Below are 20812 nucleotides of genomic sequence, written 5' to 3'. Positions count from 1 at the left end.
GGTACTATATGAATTACCCCTCCCGCCATTTCAAACAAGGTGCTTCGGGAAGTGTGTTAAATGCCCGATTTAAAATATCAGGCGTCAATTAAAATAATAAACACAAATCAGCTAAAAAAAAGTGTAGGTATAATACAATGTATATAATTTATTTCTTTATCTAAAACTCTATACGAAGCACACTTTTGAAATGGATGGAAACTTTATGGTACGCAGCTATTGTTAGATTTAGTTGGATTAATGTTTAGAAAATCTTATCCATTGTTAACACCTTTTTTGAAGTTTTCTTTTAAAATGCAGTTCTAACATACGCATCGAAAATGCTGCAGATATGGATGTATAATTAGTTTTCTACAGTGCATCCAAGGGAAAACAAAAAAAAAAAAGGCAGGAAAAAACTGTCGGTCGAGGCAATTTCTTTCTGACAATATTTGCAAGCATTTCAAGTCGCACTTCATTCGACGCACACATTTAGACAGCTTTACTTAGTGAAATGGACGAAACCAGTCAAAATTTTTAATTGACGTTGCACAGTGGCGTTTATTATTATTATTATTATTATTATTATTATTATTATTATTTTTTGAGAAAATGTTAATTTTGCCACACACTGGGGCAAAAATATGCAATTGTTATCTTAAACCCCTTTTTTCTTAGGAAACTCGATTTGTTAATTTTGTGCAAATCTTGGGCAAAAATGAATGCTTGGAAACCCCATTCATAAATTTCTAGATCGAACTCTCCCCCTTTTTTGATATAAGTTACTGGATCCGCCCCATCCGTGACATACATTACAAATGTAATGTGGTTCAATTAAGTCAATCTACATCAGTTTTTAATTCAATTGCGGAAGTTTTTTATAGGACTAATCTAAATTCTTTCTATTGTTTAGTTAAACTGCACAACGAAACTGATATAAATTCCGTGCTAACGCTGTAATGCAATGCCGAAGTTTCCTTTATTATACGATACGAGTCGGGTCATCTGATCCATTTATTGTGATGTTGTACATACGAAATCTGGTGTACCTTACACTACAATAATAAGATATTTTGCGTGTGTTACAATGAATTGTCATTTATTATTTTGTCTTCAGAAAAAGTATTTGTAATTTATCTAAAGATGACCTCGTGACCTCGCCAGTGTAAACTTAAAGAGAATCCCTCGTCTTAATCTTTTTATTTATTCGAATCTGATTAGTTTGACTCAGTTCGCTACTGACATTAATTCAAATTTTACAAATGTTTCGCCAAGGTTTATGTTATTGTTGTAATATCCCGAAAAATACCAGCGTTATCCAAGTATCCGTTTACATTCGTGTTAATTGCCGGAACGATACTGGTCGCAGACACGGTTAATATGCTCCGTGACGTGTCGCTTGCTGGTCATTTTAATCAACTCCTCAAGTGGACGTAATAGCGCTTAGTTAGAGTGGAAACTGTATAGTGTTTTAGAGATGTTTAAATAAACCATGGTACTCAAAATGGATTAACATTCCCAAATCCATGTAAACAAGCAGATGAGATATAAGTAAAGTTTGGATAAATCTTAGGAGTTTAGAAATGTGAAAGAGACATGGAAAAAATACGGTGATTTTTACAAATGTGTTGAAAAATTACAGAAATGTGGATAAATTTTCTGTCTTTCATACTTTTTGGTAAGTTTTAATTTACAATTGTAGTTACTGCTTCGATGAGAATTAATATTGATAAGCTTACATTTTAACGGAGAAAAAAATGTTAAGTAATACCCATATCAAATTGTGGAGTCAGAGAATAATTTAGTTTATAAACGTCATATGCTTGATTAGATAAACTCTTTACTATGCATTGTACATAAAGATTAAAATACAATTCACTTTAAAAAGTGACAAAATCGTTTAATAAAAATTTCTCATTTAGCATTGACAGAGCACGCAAACTAGTTTAAATTAGAGGTTATAATTAGCTCAAATCGAACCCAATGTCCAACCCAGTACATTTTTCGTACCTTAAACGAAAGAGATACGATGCAATTTTCATTTTTTTTCAGAGACGTTATGTTATTTTAAGTGGATTTTAATTTTTTTAAAAAGTGTTAGAATAATTAAAAGCTTTATAAACTTATAAAACGAAAGTTGTATCTCACCACAAAGTACTGGAGCTAGATTCGAAAGGGCAATACAGGCAAATATTCGTCACGAACATGGAACTAAAACTAGTAACCACAATTAATTGCACCTGAACGATATCTTATCCATAATTTTCAAAATTCAAACTTTATTACAGAAAATGAAAAATTTACGACCCAAGATTTATAAGTCGTAAAGCAAAAGTAAACGCAGGCTGACCAATTTTATATCCTAGAGAATTAATTCGAGTAATTTAAAAATGATAAATGGTTGGCATATTGAGGCTTGTCCAGATTTCTCACTAATATCTGCGTTGGCAGGTAGTTTGTAATTGTCACTTTTGTGAAAATTTATCACCTGTTTTAGAACACCTCTATTGACATGGAACAAATTTTATATTAATTAATTTCCTTTTAATTGGGAATTTACAAATATTTGTTTTAGTTTCGTGTCAAAATGCGAATGTCAAGTGAGAATATTAAACGGTTTTTCATTAAATTCACGTAGAAATGGCATTTTAAAATTTACTTTATGTAAGAAAGATTTGTATTTAAACTAAGACATGAAGTTTTTACTGTTCGAACTCACGCATTGGTAATATTTAATTACTTCAACTCCGCACACAATTAGGAAGAACTAAGCTCTCCCTGTTTTTATGAGGTCAAGTGCTAATCCATGGCTTCAACAGCACTTTTCATTTAATGTTTTTACTCTCGTTTATTTAGATAATGTATGTTAAGGTGCGTGTAATGAAATGTTTAAATATATACATGTACTATGGGTTTGACTCAAATTTGCACGCATTTAGTAGTTGATGTTATTAAGAACGCTTAGCTAGAAAATACATCAGACAGTTTAAACCGCTAATATATTCTTTTTTTCAAATTTTAGACTCCTGATTTTCTACTACTAATTAAGAATGAAATGATTATATTTGTTTTCTTGTTATCTTTATCAAAAAAACATATCACTCACAAACGAGTGTTTTGAATAAATAATTCATGATTATTTTCTTGAGTTATTATTGCCATCTTTTGACTAAGTCCCAAGTACCCAAATTCTTTAAATTCAAACTTTTAAGAAGTTTGGATTTATTTTTATTTATAAAGTAGCAAAGATATACAAATGTCGAGATTTTTGTGAGATGACAATTTTATCTCGTTTGTAAGCAGGCAGATTATTTATTCTTCTTGTAGATAAGCTTGTGTTGATACTCTGTGAAACGATAACATCACTCGTCTTACGGCATTACTGATTTAGACCTCCGACGTTTCATAGGTGAAATTTAATTAATTTAAAACCGCTTGTACCCGAGTATTTAATATTTATTGTAAAAATGTCCGATTATCAGATTTAGAATTTAGATTTGAAATTATAGCTACTCGTGAATATCGTGTATGTTAGGAACCTTGTAATTTTTTCTTCTTTTTTAAATTTGCTTTTTGGATTTTTATTGGTGGGGAAGGGGGTGGTAAGATCAAATTTGAAATTGATAGGCGGGAACAATTTCTGTTGCAGAACAATGTGTAAGAGGAATTGGTTGTATGGCTAGGATGAAGCGTTCAAGGCCGTGACAAAAAAAACAAATGATATAACGGATAAGACATTAAATTGACTCTACCTGACCCTCATAAAACTCAAATCACATAGTTGCTTTATAATGGATGATAGGAATATTAAAACTAGCTGTTGATTTTGTCTTTGCGTACAGTTTTTTTTTGCATGCGATGTATCCAGGTCTATTCTATTCGCGACTCAAAGCTAAATATACCCTTTCGTGTTACATGAAACTGCGAGGTAGTCGATGAATATGCGCAAAACATACTTCCACGAAGTAGGTCTCGGTGTAATTTTTTTTCTCGCGTGTGTACAGTAAGCAAAATTAAGGAGTAATAACATTTGGCTGGTATAACTGACTAAAGAGAGAAAAACTAAATCTGAAGTCTTGAACAGAATTAATTCCTTGTGGTAAAATGAGTCTGAGATTCAATTCAAATGTAGAAAAAAATGAACATGTCATTAAAAGCTTAATACATTGTTATACATATGGTAAAAGAGGGTAGAAAATATTCTGCATCGTAATAAACTATTTGGAAATGGTCCATCCACCCGTATACATTTTTAAATTTTGGGTAGTAAATGGAGAATTGAATATGCTAAAACTACAACAGTGTTTATGGAGGAAATTGCAATTTTCACGTACAAGTAATTCTGTTCTTGACGTACTGAGTCTTAAAATATCTTCTACTTTGTCTGAACCATGTAAGTGTCCATATAGTATTGACGTCTTTGATTTGTACATGTAAATAGAAGTTTCAGATTACGTGGCATAAATTCATTCTTGTGTGTGTGTTTTTATATCCCCCTCGTTGACGAAGTGTGGGGTTTATGATTTTTTCCATAGTATTCGCCCTATCTGTCTGTCCGTACGTCCGTCTTTGTGTCATTTCGTTCTTTTGTCCACATAACCGCCCCTTCCCTTTCTTTGCACATTGATATGTCGGGTTCGCGTCAGAACGATATACATTACAATTATTTTTTTTTTGGCGGTACCCCGGAACAATGCATGTCAAACGTTTTTAACGACTTTCCGGTTGAATTCATGCATGTCATACCTACATAGTTCGATTTCATATTCATTCATTAGAAAGTGAATCTAATATGACTAATTTGTTACAGTATATAAACCTTAAACTTAGATGGAGTGATACTGTTAGTGTGGTCTGGGCTAACCACAATAAAAGCGTTGGGTTACTGTAACATGTTCATCTCAATAGCTTAGATCAACAGGGCGCTGAACTAGAAACATACATATCTACTTAAACCAACGAATAATTCGTTGACATACTGGGCAGTCACTTCCCCACACTGGAAAACGAAATTTAAATGGCTGTCAGTGTTTGAAAAGCTCTTGTGCTAAATTAAGTGAACATTTCTTTTAACCTGTTAATGAACAAAACTTTGCACCTTTTATATTTTACAGGTACTTACAATGCCATTGTCCTATTTGTTTAATGTAATAATTTGTTTCATTTATTTTCTTGCAGCATAAGGTCAGATGGGGAATTTCTTTTTGGGAAGATATTTTCTTATTTGCCCGTTAAACTATTTTTTTTTCACGCTCAAATGAGTCGCTATTGGAGGGACAAGTTATACATAATAGGGGTGGGCTGAAAGAGCGCCTGCTGTTTTCATGCAATGATTAACTTTGTCTTGCTATTTCATGGTGGTATATTGGGTGGCGGTTCAAAAATATTTTCACAAACTTTCGAATTTCATAAGAAATTATGTATCATACACCCCTCCAATTCCTTAATATCTTTTTTCAATGGTCTGTCAAATATCATAAATCTTTAGTATTATCAGTTCGTACCTTCTCAACCTCCTGTGGAACGCATTAATTAGAAATCAGTGCATTGAAAGTGCTAATCGACTCTATTGCTTCGAGGATGGTTTTCTCTAGCAATAAACTGTTAAGTTATGGGATTTGTTATTCCATTCTATATATTTTTCTGTGGACCGATTTCCATGGCTTCGTTTTAGTTTCTAAATTTTTTTTGCAATCTGATTTCGGAGCTCGCTCTTAACTTGAATAATGCTGAATTAAGAATCTTTCTTCCAATTTTAAGTTAGGGAAATAATTTACCACGTAATTTGTATCATTTCAATTTTTTCAGAACTTTGAAAGTTTATATATAAAGCTCAAGGTTAAAAAGTAAAAGAATACAAATTCAGACAAGTTTTTTTTCTTTGTTATTGAAATATACTCGATTTGCAAATACCAGACACTGTCCAGTAAATTTACGAAAGTGAAAAAAATGCAATTTATTCAGAATGTTTTCTGATAAGAAAACTTATTAATTTTAAGATAAAAGTGTCTTGTTTTTCATCTTCTTGCGTTTATAGTTCTGAGCTAGCTATAAATTATCATGTTAAGAAATAAATGCACATTTTTCACAATGACAAATTTAACTGAATTAGAAAATATATAATACAAGTTAAATAAATGTGTGATATCTTCCAACTCAGATTTTTAACTCGGTTCATTAGCGTCTGGTAGCACGCCAATGACGCAAAAGTCTCTCATAATTTAGAAAATTATAAAATTTATAGCGCCAAGTAAAACGCCCCATGCTTACGGATTTAGAGATGAAAGGTTCGTTTAGAGAAGATCTGAAATGAGTTCAAACGAGAATAGCAAAAGAACTGTAGAAACTCTTTTAACATTTGGAAAAAATTATCAATGGTGTTTTATCTAGAATCATAGTTTTAACCTGACAAAGGTACATTCGTTCGAGAAATACCTAGCTTTGGCATCTCACAAATCTGTAATTATGTTGTTTGCCTTTCTGTTTTCGAAATCTGTAACTCTTCTTATCATTTGAATAGATAACACTAGTGTTAATTTTACCAGAAACTGGAAAATTAATGTCGCTTATATTCTAAAGCAAGGCACCAGAACGTGTTTGTTGTTGTTTTCTTAAGAAGTACATTGAATTTTCCTAAGTGAACTTATTTACGATTGTATTCCTGGTCCAGTGATTGTTTTTAAATCTTTCTAGAAGTTAGCTGTTTTAAATTATTGTTGTTTAAAATCTGAGGACACCGCTCTTTGGTTTGAATGGAAGAGGAATAAAACAATTTGTTTATGGGAATAAAACGCGCTAAACAAATTAAAGCAAATAAAAATATTTCACGAGTAAAACCATTAATTAAAAGCAAATACAAAGCAATATGTTGGGTTAAATGTAACATGGCCACAACCGTTGTTGAAAACTAGTGTTTTCAGCTGCTTTGTCGTTGCATACATTCAATAATAATCTCAAGAGAATCGATTCAGAGAATCTGTGAACAATACGAATACAAAGTTTTACCCATTTGTTTAGGATGATAAAAATATCTCTCAAGAATTCAAATTTACGAGATTTGTGTTTACTCTTTTGAAATTAACAAATTTGCACTTGTATTTCGGGCATAACAGTTAAAATTGCACCCGATCTCTAACGTTAAAATCAGATAAAACTTCTAAATGTGGCAAACTGAAATTGAGACGTTTAAATTAGTGGATAATTTGTCATGGCCTGGTGGAGAAAATTTGAAAGTGTTCTTAAGCTATGGTATAGATTAAAATATCGTCTGAAGCAATCTGTAGTGAGATATGAGGTTATCATTTTAGGTAGAATTAAAACAGTTTCAGTCAATTTATATTTAAAATATGAACTTGTTAAATACATAAACATATTCTTGAACAAAAACTTTCTTAGTAGAAGTTATCTTATGGAACGATTCCAAACCTCGCCCAGATAACCACCCCTTATTTTACAGCTTGTCTTTTGTCACCCGTGTTCATTTTTTATACGGGATTTAGACCATATATTGTGAATTTGGATATTACGTGCAATAAAATATAACCCTATTAAACACGCCCCTGTCGCGTCGACCCATGTTGTTGATATGTTTATGTTACAACAGCAATGAGTAAATATTTCAGGTTGTAATCCAGATCAAAGAAAATACAAAATGTCAACTAGTTAACCCCTTTGAAAAACATCGCAATTGTAAAAATGTGGGGAGGAATGTAGGTTGACACTTGAGATATGCAAGAAAAACTTCTTTCAGTTTAACAAAACCATACTACATCAGCTCGATAAGTCTTTATAACAAGCAAAACAAGTTACTATTTTGAAATGACACTTATAAGGAAAAGTTTGATTGAAAATGTTATCAATCAATGCAGACAATATATTTGTTCAAAACTTATTACATTTGACAAGTATAAAAGCAAAAAGTTCAGAAGTACCGATAAAACCAAAAGAACCCTTGTTTTGATCATGGGCGGATCAAACACAAAATGCACCAATTTTAGTTCAAAAAGACAGTACTCCTGAAGACGGTACATTTTAGAAGGTCTAGGTCTGTCACTATATATATATATATATATATATATATATATATATATATATATATATATATATATATATATAATAACTTTTCCTTGTTGGTCTAATTCCCTGTTTATGCATTGTAGGATTATAATACATTGCTAAATGCAATAGGAATCCGGCGGTTGCACCCCCTTTTTTGCTTGAAAAATTCGTGCATTTTTGGGACTACAAGCTTACCCCTGTTTTGAAGCTTTGTTAATTTTATGCTTTTTTGGGGACAAAAATTGGCCAGAAATAACCTTGAGTTCCTCTTTTCAAACGAACTTTCGTTAATTTCTTGATTCTATGCATTTTTGGGGCAAAATAGACCAAAATGACCACAATTTTTCCAAAAAATAGTTTCGGGATCCGCGGCTCTAAAATCACACAATGCACCCCATCTATGCTTCAAAAACCTAAATATCATTTCTCGTACTTTACGTGGTTTAAAGTACATAATAAAATCTAACGTTTACAAAGGCGAATTGGGTGTTCGAAAGACATTCAGACAAAACCAATTATTTGTGTCAGTTTAGTTCGTTGCATATTTTTGTTGATAACACGTTTGTGCCTTAAATCGCAAAATTAATTTAAAACAACATTCGTAACGATTTTCATTGAAATCAGTCAAATTAAATATAGTAATCTTATCAGAGCGACCACACCAGTTTCTTTGTCGAATTAAATTGATGTCCACATTATAATAACTGTCCGAAATTTATAGCGCGGTTTAACGATGACCATTCATCAACTAAATTTGTTTTATGGTCATAAGGGACCGAGGTGGGTGTGAATATAGATGTGACAATTTATTTGTTGAAATATGAGATTTGATAGCCCATGTTTAGGCTACTACAGTAGAATTATCTTAAATATGTTGTTCTTGTCAAATCTTATTTTAGTGATTTTAGAAAAAGTCATAGATCATAATTTGTAGTGGCTACACGTCAAGAGGATGAGTCGCATCAAATTGAATTACAACTTTTTAAATGAGGAATATGTAGATTACAGTTTTATGAAAGTAATTATATACTATAACACTAATCCAGAGATTTCAAAAGGGGTAGCTCCAGGCTATTATCTTGCACGATATTAAACAAAACGAAATTCCAAACCCTTGACCCTCTTGCATCCACCATTGAATAAATTATTCAAATTGATTCCCCAAATAAAATTTTACAATTTTATTGTATGTTCTTTTTGTAACTACATCTGTACATGTATTAATTTTTGACCATGAACAGAAAAGAGTATAAGTCACAATTTAAATTTATGAATGTAAAAAAGTTTCATCCTTCTATGCCTTTGCTTTCATACAGTGATTTATGTCAGTTATATAATCAGCTGATCTAATTTATGTTTATTCTTTCTTTCCAAGCAACTTTTGTAGTTGGGATATTTGATGATTTTGATACGGGTAACGTCAACATACATTGTCCAAAGTCAGATGAAACTGAGAGATTGTACCCTCCGAAGTTTCGAGGGACCTGGACCTCCAACAGGTAATGAAAGACATTAATTTAATTGTATAATAGCGTGTGCAAGCACGAGCGAAATGAATGGGTATATTGTCATCGTTTTTCAAGAATAAGTGTGATTACCCCCTTTCCACCCGCCCTACCCGCCCCGTCCTGACAGGAAAAGACGGGAAAGTTAAACTTATTCGTCGTGTAAATTATAGGTAAAAGTTCAGAAATTTTACAGGACTTTTTTTTATAGAAGTGATAACTACATGTAGATTTGTATTTATTGACAACAGACCAACAAATGAAGAATGATACAGTTTCAGTTAAGGAATGAAAATTGAACACCATATGCAGATCCGAGAGTGACGGTGGCTAGGGGCGTCCCTTAATAGTCGAAAAGTTTGATTGACTATTTAGACATAAAAATGAAAATCAAGAGAGCAACCGTTTCGGAATTTCTGAGTCCCCCAGTGCACAAGGAAATGTCATCTAGATTGTTCAGTTAATGTAAAGCGAATTTTTCTTGTGATACTCTGTATTAGTTTGAATCAGTGTTAAAGATTTAAATATACGACGGCAAATTGGGATGAACGAAGGGTGCTTAAGATTTCAAATTATTTATTTTGGTCTACGCTTTGGCATGAAGACTATGTAGAAAGTAATATGAGGATATTCTGTATATGTAGAAAAGTTTTGTCAGTGGGATGTTGTCGCCAGATCGCAGGACTTATTTGTTCACTTGCAGTTGATATATTATGATGTTAACTTAGCCCATATGAATTGCACAATTAAATACCCCTTAGTTAAGTCACTTAGCTTTGTCGATAAGACAATCTCCGGAGACTCCTTGCCTGAATCTTAGTGCGGTAGTATCAATTGTATACAACATCAAAGGGCATTTGCAAATGGTTAGTTTCCGGATAGATGTACTAGTTGTGTTAGGTTTATTATCAGTGTTAATTTCGACATAGCTGCGTTCACCTGCAAAAGGCGGAACAAAGCGTAAATATTTCTTTAATAAAAGGTGTGCAAATAACAGCTTGAAGGGTTAAATTGCGCTAATTGAACCTAGAGAAATTTTCCCACTTCTCCTTAATGCCTAATTATGATTTCTTATCCCTTAAGTAAATATTATTATCTAAGTGTTTAATTGGAACAAAGTAGGTAGATAAGACATTCACACTTCAATGTTAAACCTGGTGTCAACTTAACTCGTCGCAAAAATATAACCAAGATTGAAAGGCGTGCTTACATAAAAAGGCAAACGTTTTGATATTATATCTGATCGCAATAACAACATCGAACAAAAGAAATTTTTCGAGTCGACACCCCGGATTATTTGTTTGAGTGATTAGACTAAAAATACCCGCATATTAGTTGAAACATTATCTTAAAGAGCGTTACATGTTAATGGACCAATTCAAATTGAATACTGATGACGAAGTCATTAGCGCGACAAAATAGTATCCGGTACGGTGACGGAACAATGTATGCGGAACAAAAGGACGACACTAAAATGTTTTGGAAATAAAATATCCAAGGTTAAATAAAAAACAGAAGACATATTGGTTACAGTTTTTGGTATCTTCTGTCGCAACATTTCTCCCTTATTTTGGTTTTAGATTACAAAGAAATGTCGATCTTGACTTGATTATGACGAACGAGACTTAGAAGTGCTATTAATATTTTTTTAACAGTTGTATTATTGCCTGTGTATCTGTTGTGTCAAGTAATTTTAGTTGCTACATTTCAACACGCACGTACGCGTCCACACGCCACAATGATAATTTAAAAATTATTTCATATTTCATCAAAGTGTCATCAAATATATATTCTTCAAGCAAGATTTTTTTCTGATCTAGAAAACAATACTGAAGCTTCTAGCGGAAATTGAAAAAAACATGTTGACACAAGACATACATGATGGAGATTCGATATGGTAACAAGTCACTTTTACTTTTATTTAATTTTTGAAGAGTAGACCTTCAACAGTATGTCCTTTCACGTACTGCAATGAGTTTTTCGTGTACATTAACAATATTCTTTTTCTGTTTTAATCTTCGAATTTCGGGTCTTTCGTTAGTCCCGTCTTCTGGAACGAAACGTTCCTTGTCAAAATTCGTCAATATTCGAGAATAATATTTGATTACATCATAAGTGAAATATTAGTCCGAGTATGTCGGGTACTTTGTACCCTTAAATTCAAAGGTCAGGAGTGCATGCATGATACCCCAGCTGATGCACAAACTAAAAGGGTTGTATGTCCCATTCAAACAATGACATTAGCGGGGGATGAATTTTATTTTTACTGCATGTAATCCACTCCTATTTTACAAATTAATACAAAATAAACAAGCATCACAAAATTAAATAATAGAATTTAACATGGGGCCCCGTACTACGTTTTAAAAACCAAGACAAACGCAAACTTTTCCTCGATGTAATTCATTTGAGACATTCATGTACCTTGAACATGTATAAAGGTACATGTATATGACTAAAACAACTACTTGTATCAGTTTGGCTAGTTGTATTATATAAGGATGAACTGCATAAAAGTTTTTTTATCTAATTTATTTACGCGTTTTTTTACGCACTCGAAATAGAGCGTGTTATTTTTTTATTTCAGCATATTGATAAAGTTGCTTTCCCCGCGATTTTCGCAGCCTCATTCGGCATGACTTGTTCTGTTTAATTTAATGTAAGGGATATCCATTCTGGCAGGTGTCAAAATACATAAATATATACTCATACTTTTGGCCTAAAATGGCTCGCATTTGTCCCTGTAAAGAAATTAAATTGATACGACATGTATAAGTGTATAGTATTTCAATCGTGGAAGTAACTAAGTATGTAAGGTCAGTTGTTTGGTATGTACATTTAATTTACATGCCATCAGCTCTTCTTTGAGCTTGAAATTTATACGCGTCAGTTTACAGAATTTAAGTGTTTTGAACATTGGGTTTTAAATATTTTTTATTAAAGAAACTAAAGCGAAATTTGAGGAGTGAGTGTAATGGTGAAACCGGAAACCCTTTTACAACGTATGTAATAACAGTAAAAGAGTAATCAAGGGAACCAAGGTTATAGCGGTAATCAAAAGAATGCAATCCAGGGACAAAGACCAAACATGGAAAACAAACATACACAACAAAGAACATAAAGTTACTAAAGTCATACATACAAAGTAACAAAAGTAAATGAGCAACTCGGACTCCACTTAAAACTGGGAGCATGGACCATGTGCACCGGTAGGGTAAGCGTCCTCTGATTTTCTAGAAACACCCGCCGAGTTGCTCATAAAAAGTCAAGTCCGGGGTAGACAAACAAGGAGAGGAAAACCATGACCCGTTGAATAAATCAGTTTTCATGGTGCTGATGGATACACCATAACGATCCACGAGTTCATGATGACGACCATAAAACTTCTGTAGTGATGACTTCAATCTTGTAGCAACATAACCCTGTTCCAGAAGCCTATTTGTTAGAGTTCTAGCGCGATACAGTAAAAATTGGATTTTACCAAAGACCAAACAAAAGTGAATCACCGGGGACAGGGAGCAACCATTTTATATTTACGGGGCTATGCGCAAAATAACGAAAGAACATTCAAAAGGTTTAATGTTTATCTACTCCGTCCATCCGTCTGCCCATAACGCTAAGAGGGTACCTACTATGTGTAATCTGCAACCCAAGAAAGATTTTAACCAATATTACACACAATATTTATATAAATAATGAAGATGTGCATGAGTCTTTTATTTTATTACGGGGAAATTCGACAAATGATTTCCTACTTTTTTAGTATGATGAACTTACATATTTTTCACTAAATGTTGTGGACGGTACCTTCTCAGTGTAATCTGTCACTCAGAAAATATTGACCTTATATTTTTCAAACTTAGAACAGTGTTAGCACACACACACACACACACACACACACACACACACACACACACACACACACACACACACACACACACACACACACACACACACACACACACACACACACACACACACACACACACACACACACACACACACATATATATAAGATTATAACCTAGCTGGCCGAGCGCCCTAGACCTTGATGCAAGCGGTGTTGCCATAGATGTCACAGCGGTACGAGTTCGAGTCCCGCGGAGGGAACGACCAAAAATTTGCTTCGTAAATTTGACAGTTCTAACATCGCTGGGAATTTTTCAGACCCTTCTATATATATATTAATATATAATATATATATTATAATACGATTTTTACCTATGTAACTGCACGTAATCACGTTATCATGATTTCTCCCTAAAGAGGTGTTTGGCTATTCTGAAACGGGTATTTTTTTTTACATTTAGGCCACGGCAACTTTATGAAAATAGTTTTTGGTCATATTTCTAAATTTGATTTTTTAACACTTGAAAAATACCCTACCGGTGCACATGATTCATGCGTCTATTCAATATAGAGTCTGGGTTGTTTTTGTCTTACATATTTGTATTCTCGTCTGAAATTTTGTCTTTGATCTGTTGCTTTGGAGAGTGGAAAAAAATCGGTTTAATTGTGGTCCAATAATTCCAATGACTTTGAATAATTACTTAATTCATCGTTAAAAAATTTCGTTTCTCTCTTTTATAGATGAAATTTTTTGTCTGTTTTCAGATGTGAAGTAAGACCAGGCCCAGAATTTCTGATGAGGAAGTATGTTTTTCGACGGAAAAAGTTTAAACTGTATCAGTATTATTATTTTGACGCACACTGCTCTAGGCCTAAGTACGGCATTTTAGCGGAAGGATCCATATCAGCCCATCAAATGTCATGGGTGGTTCGAGGCGGAGTTGAGGCGGATTATAGACTTTATAATGTTACAATAACACCATACAATAAACATTTTGCAAGAAAACTAGATAAGAAAATAAAACTACACTGCAAAATTTTAAATGGAATCGAAGTGAAAAAGTATAGGAAATATAAAATTTTTAATTTTCCTCGACACATGGAAAAAACTTTAAAAGACTTTGATTGTACTGGGTTATTAACTCTTTCATTCCACGAACTTCAATTACTGAAGGTCGTTCTGAAGAAGAAACCGGATCGTTTTGCTATACATAACTCTTATATTCTGAGCAACAAGCTAAGCTATAACAGACGGCCGGATAGATTGCTCTATTTCGGCGATATACACACAGATAAAGACAAAAGGTCAACATATAGACCGTACAGTTACCAGACACCTTTACTAAAGGGCAATGTAAGTTATACATTTGTATAAATATAGAAAACCATATCAGTATCAATTTTGTCGCCTGTCGCTTTCTGTTACATACATATAAAACCTATTGGGTCGGTAAAATCATATACATTTTTGTAGAATGATACACTTAAGTCTAATTTTCAAAGCGGTTTGATATATTGGTTAGGTTTTCTGTGTGCTATATTTCTGGATAAATAACAGCCTACATGAAAATGCAGATTTCAGTTTTGTTCAGTTACATGTAAATTATACGTGCCTTTGACCCTTAGTGTCACTTTATTTTTGGCCGCGTAATGCTTTGTGTTACAGCCCAGCTTCCACTCTGCTCCCCACCCCACCAGGCCGAATTTTGTTTGTGTGTTTTCCAGAAATAACGTCATTATCTTCACCAATTTTGTGAAATGGTTGTCATTAAGATGGTTTAATAGCTCAAAAATTCAAAATTGCTTGACAATTAAAGTGTGTTGTAAAGTTCCATGAAATGGTGGCATTAGAATATTGTAAACTGCTTTTTCAAAAGCTTTGAATGTTCTAGTCATCTGAGGTGTTTGAAAATGGATAATATTATTTCTGTGATATGTTTAAAAATATGTCATATCACAGGGCCTAAATGTCCTCAATGGCTCTCCACATCCTTTCTAATTTCTAGTTTTGTCCACGAAAACTACCATTCCTTCATTTATACACATCGGTAATGTCAACATCTCTGATAATGATTGTCTCATATTTTGGATAATTCATATCAATATTATAGCAATAATCTAATTATTACAAGACCAGCGGTTATTTAATGTGATCAACACTTTATTTTGCTCCCATGGGCGGCGAAGCTGCAAAACTGACAGAACTAATATTCCAATTAAGTTTGTCTCTGTCTCTGTGAAACCTTGCATGCGTTACAGAGTTCTCAGTTCATTCACAGTTATGAGATTTGTTATTAGTTGACTTGGACGTACTGTTGCCTCAGGTATATTTTCACCGAATTTATTTAGCTCGTTTGCAGTCATAAGACTTTGTATTAACTTGCTTGAACTTTCCTATGTCTCATCACCGAGACTTGATTCTAAAATCAATACACAGTCCTGTCTATCATTTGAGGTATATTACATGTACACACATGCATAGTTGAACCATGGAAGTATAATGTCTAGATGTTGCACCAAAACATTACGTGTTTACTTGTAGGGTAGCTTGAGGCGGTTCTCTGACTTAATATGATTATAATAGTGGGAGCAAGTCCATATGAAGCACCTTTTGAAATAAATGAACAATCTGCCAGCGTAAAGCAGTGATTTTCTGCATTAAGTAGACCCTTTGTATGCTCCCATCACAAAGCAACAGGATATATAAATGTACATGTAGTCCATTCATTCTCCGTCCTTCTCTCATTCTGTTACAAACAGCTTTTATATTCTCAACTTTTTCATGGGTTGCAGGTCGAGTTAAGGTTGACTTGCACGTTTACTTTCCGAATTATTTTCCTATATGCTTAAAATTGTGAATTGAATTTTTGTAATTAGCATGATATCTTGGTACGTTTTTATGGGCGGATCCAGACACTTTGAAAAGGACGGGCGCCAGCCGGGGTTCCTAAGAAAATTTTAAAATTTTAAATATGAATATAACAAATTTTCCTACAAAAAGAGGAGTTGTCAACTACATGCACCCCATCTGGATCCGCCAAAGCGTTTTGTTCATGTGCTTTGATACTTACTTAGTTTCATTAAAAAACGACGTTATGGGTGGGGATACAGTGAATCATGACTCGGAAAAACCCGGCAACCCGTCTTAACCGGACATTTTTAACATTCCCTTTATATCATTTTATTTTTATTTTGAACCTTGGTAACCCAGAATTCTGTATAAAACGAACAAATTTGAAAGTTAAAAAGGGGTTCTGTTTGGACAGGTTTCACTGTATTTTTTGAAAGACTTTCACATGCCGAATTAGTTTTTGATAGGCGGTAAAATTACTTGATGGAGTACGTATCATGTTTTTACCGCTTTACCGATATTTGATAATTTTTTTGTCACCAATGTAACAGAAATTAAAAAGCATTTTGAAGTATTACATTATTCACGATTGCAACCACACTAGACATACATGTACATTTAAGGAACACGAAAGTATGGAGAGGAATAATCAGAGAACATATATATATTATGAAAGAAAAATGGAACTTCACACCGTCCAAGACATTGCATATGTTAATATGATAGACTGTAACGTTGAAATAATCCTTTTAAGAAAACTTGCACATAATTACATATGATCATAATTTCGTGCACCGAATAAATTAAGAATGATACAGTACTGTTGTATGTAACGCTTTGTTTCGTGATTTGTTTTCTCCTATTTTCAGACACGTGCCTGTCACATTTGTCGAAAGTTGAAAAGATCAAATGAAATGAAGCCGCCGCGACTTCGAAGAAAACGTGACCAGCCTAGAATTGTGATTGATGGCTTCTGGAGCAGTTCCAGTTGCGAAACTAGGTCATATGGCCAATTTCTCAAACGTTCATTGGTCTTCCATGCGAACGGTGTATCATGGGAAGGTCAATATGACTTCTATCGAGATCCAGATTGTTCTGCTGGGTCTCTTACCGTGTTTGTATCTGGAGATTATAAAAAAGAAAAAGAATCTCGAAAAATTGCTGGATCAAGTGACTATAGATTCAACATCGCACGTATGAGCATTACTCCACGTGACTATTTTACTACAGACACACTGAATCATGCACGAAATCGCACGTGTGGAAATCAAGGGTTGTGGAAAATTGACTCAAAACAGTCCGTTGTTGAAACAAAAGGTTGTGATATTCTTGGGTTACGCGTTCCGACGACTGAGTATGAAATAATCAAACTTGATAATAGGAAACTGGGTGATGTTTTATTGGTCGGAGAGCGACCTACTGACGGGAAATCCTTATCGGGACCAAAAGTGAGACCTACTTCGTTTCAGCCACCACTTTTGAGGTGCATGGTCGAACGAAGTCATAACGAGCTTCCTGAGTTTTGATATACCTCAATATTGAATATTTGCACAATTTTATTTTCGCTTATTTGTTTCCGTGATTACTTTTTTCATTGATGATTAGTACAGTAAAACCCATCTTAACCGAATCTTGTATTATCCGAAAACCTTCAAGACCTGACACTTTTTAAAGTCCCATATATCAATTTATAAGTATTTTTAACCTTCGTTAACCGAGAACCTGTCTAAACCATGCCAGGTATAAAGCCCAAAAAGGGGTCGGTTTAGACAGGTTTAACTGTAGTATAATGTCCTTGACCTTTCTAAATATTAAATTATATCCTATTTCAGAAGTCGCAATATCTTTGAGGAGTTGTACAACTAAGAATCATGCACGGATGATTTCTGGTTCAAAAAATTTGTTATATTTCTGCTCTTTAATTAAATCGTTTAAAATGCTTCATAGTATTGCAATTCACCAAAAGTTTCATGATTTTTTTTTTGTAATTACTGAAAAAATGAATGGAATTGACTATCATACCTTTAAAGGGGGATAACTTTGATATTTCCTTCACATTTTATTGTAACTTCCACTTCGCACACATCTGAAAGATCGATGTCCATTCTTTCAATAATGTCTGAAGCTAGACAAATGTATTTACGCCAAAAATTAAATATATGTGTGACTTTTTTTCTCTCAAATTATTCGCCATATAATTCAAACTTTGCACGATTCTAACAAATACAGCTAGATTATTTCACGAAATATGTAGAGCACTTCTCTGAGAGAATGCAGAAGACTTAAAATATGTTGGTCGTACTGTTTGCATTCTTTCCCCTCCAAAACTATTAGACATTATCATATTTATTACAACATATATACAGAAGAACGTGGTATTATCGAAAGCAGTTGTTAAATTACTGTTAGTAACTATATGCATCTCATCAAATGCGTTTTTACGACAAAAAAATCGAAGTAGCAAAATGCAGTTACTCGATTTATGCTTTTTTTCTACAAAATTGCATAAACTTTACAAATAATTGTTATATGCATTAAGATTAATTTGCTGTCAGCAACCTTAGAATCGAAGACAGTACGTCATACAACATATCTCCTTCCATTCAAAGAAATGTAACTGTTTTCATTGGTGACATTGATTTCAAATTCAACAAACTGTTTTATGCATGAAATAAAGATGCAAAAAGAAGTTCTTAAGTAAAATTGAAAGTGAACGTAAAATAATGAAATTAATGTCAGAAAATGAATTTTATCTACGTACACTTCTTGATAAAAATATTTTGGAAGATAAATATTTCGCACGCCGATGCACTATCAAGAAGACGTCGGAGGTCATTTAAAAAAAAAAACAATAGAGTTATCTCTCTTTCCTCTAATTGAACGTATTCTTTACTTTTTCATATTATTTGTTTTGTAATTTATGTCTTATATCATTTAGCTGTTTAAATAAAACTTATTTTTCATACTAATGGTTTTTGTAAACTGTTTAATTAGAACGTTGCTCAGGTATATGAAACGTATATAGGTACATGTAAATTAATTATCCCTGATATTCCAGATTTAAAACGCACTTAATGCTGAAATGGATCCACGTTGAATGAGTTAGTTCGCGCAATGTTTTCTTATATTTTTTCTATTGTCCCTTTTAAAGCTCTTAATTGACAAGAAGAGTTTGCTTGAGAAAGAACGGACAAAAGAACATCCGGGGGTTTATTTGTTAATTGTATACCTAGCTGTGGTAGATTCGCCTAGACCAACTCTTTATATTTCACATGTGAGCTCTGAGAAGGGTTGTGATGAAGGTTATGCAATATATGTCTAGGGTGTGACCGACATGCTCTCCTTGAACAGACGGTAAAATTGCAGACAGAATAAATCATAACATTATTACAGCCGCTATAGTAGGACATACTCTAACCAAATATTTCGGTCAGCAATACCGAAGGATGGACTCCGCTACCAATTATTATGTTTTACAACTGCTTAAAGTAGTACGTGGGTTGAGATAACCCCCCGTGCACCCCACCCACTTATCAACCAAAATATAATTTTCAGGTACCCTTATACCTTCCATTTACGAATCTTTTTGTCGCCAAAAAATAAACTGAAGCATTTTTGTATTTTTTGGCTACTTTTTATACCTCATTGAGGCAAAAATCATTTTTAGGTTTATTCTTATTCTACGAACTTCTTTCTACAGAACAAAATATAACTGATATATGTATGAATCATCGTATAGCCCAATGTCTCAGCTTTACAATGATACCAAGAAATTGCGGTAACACGGTTTTGAATAATGAATAAAATGTACCCCCTACCCCGCCGAAAAATAACTTCAATTGGTATATTTTTCAATGTCAAAACCCTAGAATATTCATGCTTCAGTAAAAAATGGCTTATTTGGTATTTCCTGTTTAGTATTATCACAATTTATACTTCTGGGGTTATTTTGATGAATTAATAACGATTTTCGTAGTCAGAATTTATTAAAAAAAATGCGAAAAATGGGATTTCTCTGTCAAAAGTCACATAAATTCGACTCTACAAATTATTACTCAACAAAAACGTCTCAAATTTGGCATCAGTCGATAGATAATTTAATTTTTCTAGATAAATGAACGACTAAAAACTAATTTTCAAGAAATGATTTTCAAAAAATGCTAAAAATATTACCCCTACCCCTAGAAAACTGGTCTCAAAAAGAATTCTCACTCACAGCATACCGACACCGTAAAACTCAGAGGCATTCATAATTAAGATAATGATGTTCCCAACATATCTGTTTGATTAAGACGCTTAGATTTCCTTTTTGGGGTGATAATTACTATAAAATCGTAAAAAGGGAATTTTCAGAATTTCTTCTATATCACCCGTTATTTCCTTTTTTCAGATTGCGATAGTTTAATCAAGCTTTTATGTGATACAGTACATTAATATAGTATCTTAGCGTCAAAATGAGCCCTAGTAATAAATATTTGAACTTTTCCAAGTAAAGTTAGGTGAAAAATTGCCACCCCTACCCATGAAAAAAATGCCTCAACATGAACTAAAATGTTAATTTTTGATATAT

General features: G+C 33.3%; 1 protein-coding gene across 1 annotated transcript; it reads left to right on the top strand.

The window, feature by feature from the left end:
- The first annotated feature begins 1039 nt into the window (after positions 1-1039).
- Positions 1040-19211, top strand: LOC148618109 (protein APCDD1-like). The gene is made up of 4 exons (XM_088585976.1): positions 1040-1657; positions 9413-9536; positions 14157-14745; positions 17112-19211. Exons 1-4 carry the CDS (start codon positions 1624-1626, stop codon positions 17766-17768), a joined length of 1404 nt encoding a protein of 467 aa, XP_088442102.1. The 5' UTR covers positions 1040-1623; the 3' UTR covers positions 17769-19211.
- The last annotated feature ends 1601 nt before the right edge of the window (positions 19212-20812 follow it).

This window comes from Perna viridis, chromosome 5 (genome assembly GCF_037379345.1).
Source record: "Perna viridis isolate PV_CMFRI_1.1 ecotype Kerala chromosome 5, ASM3737934v1, whole genome shotgun sequence".
Taxonomy (NCBI): Eukaryota; Metazoa; Mollusca; class Bivalvia; order Mytilida; family Mytilidae; genus Perna; species Perna viridis.
The sequence above is the reverse complement of the archived record's forward strand: the minus strand, read 5'-3'. Positions and strand labels throughout refer to the sequence as shown.

Coding starts and splice junctions, on each gene's coding strand:
- LOC148618109 (XM_088585976.1), top strand. CDS start 1,624: ATGTGGATAAATTTTCTGTCTTTCATACTTTTTG. Junction 9,537..14,156: donor GGGACCTGGACCTCCAACAG/GTAATGAAAGAC, acceptor GTCTGTTTTCAG/ATGTGAAGTAAGACCAGGCC. Junction 14,746..17,111: donor CACCTTTACTAAAGGGCAAT/GTAAGTTATACA, acceptor TCCTATTTTCAG/ACACGTGCCTGTCACATTTG.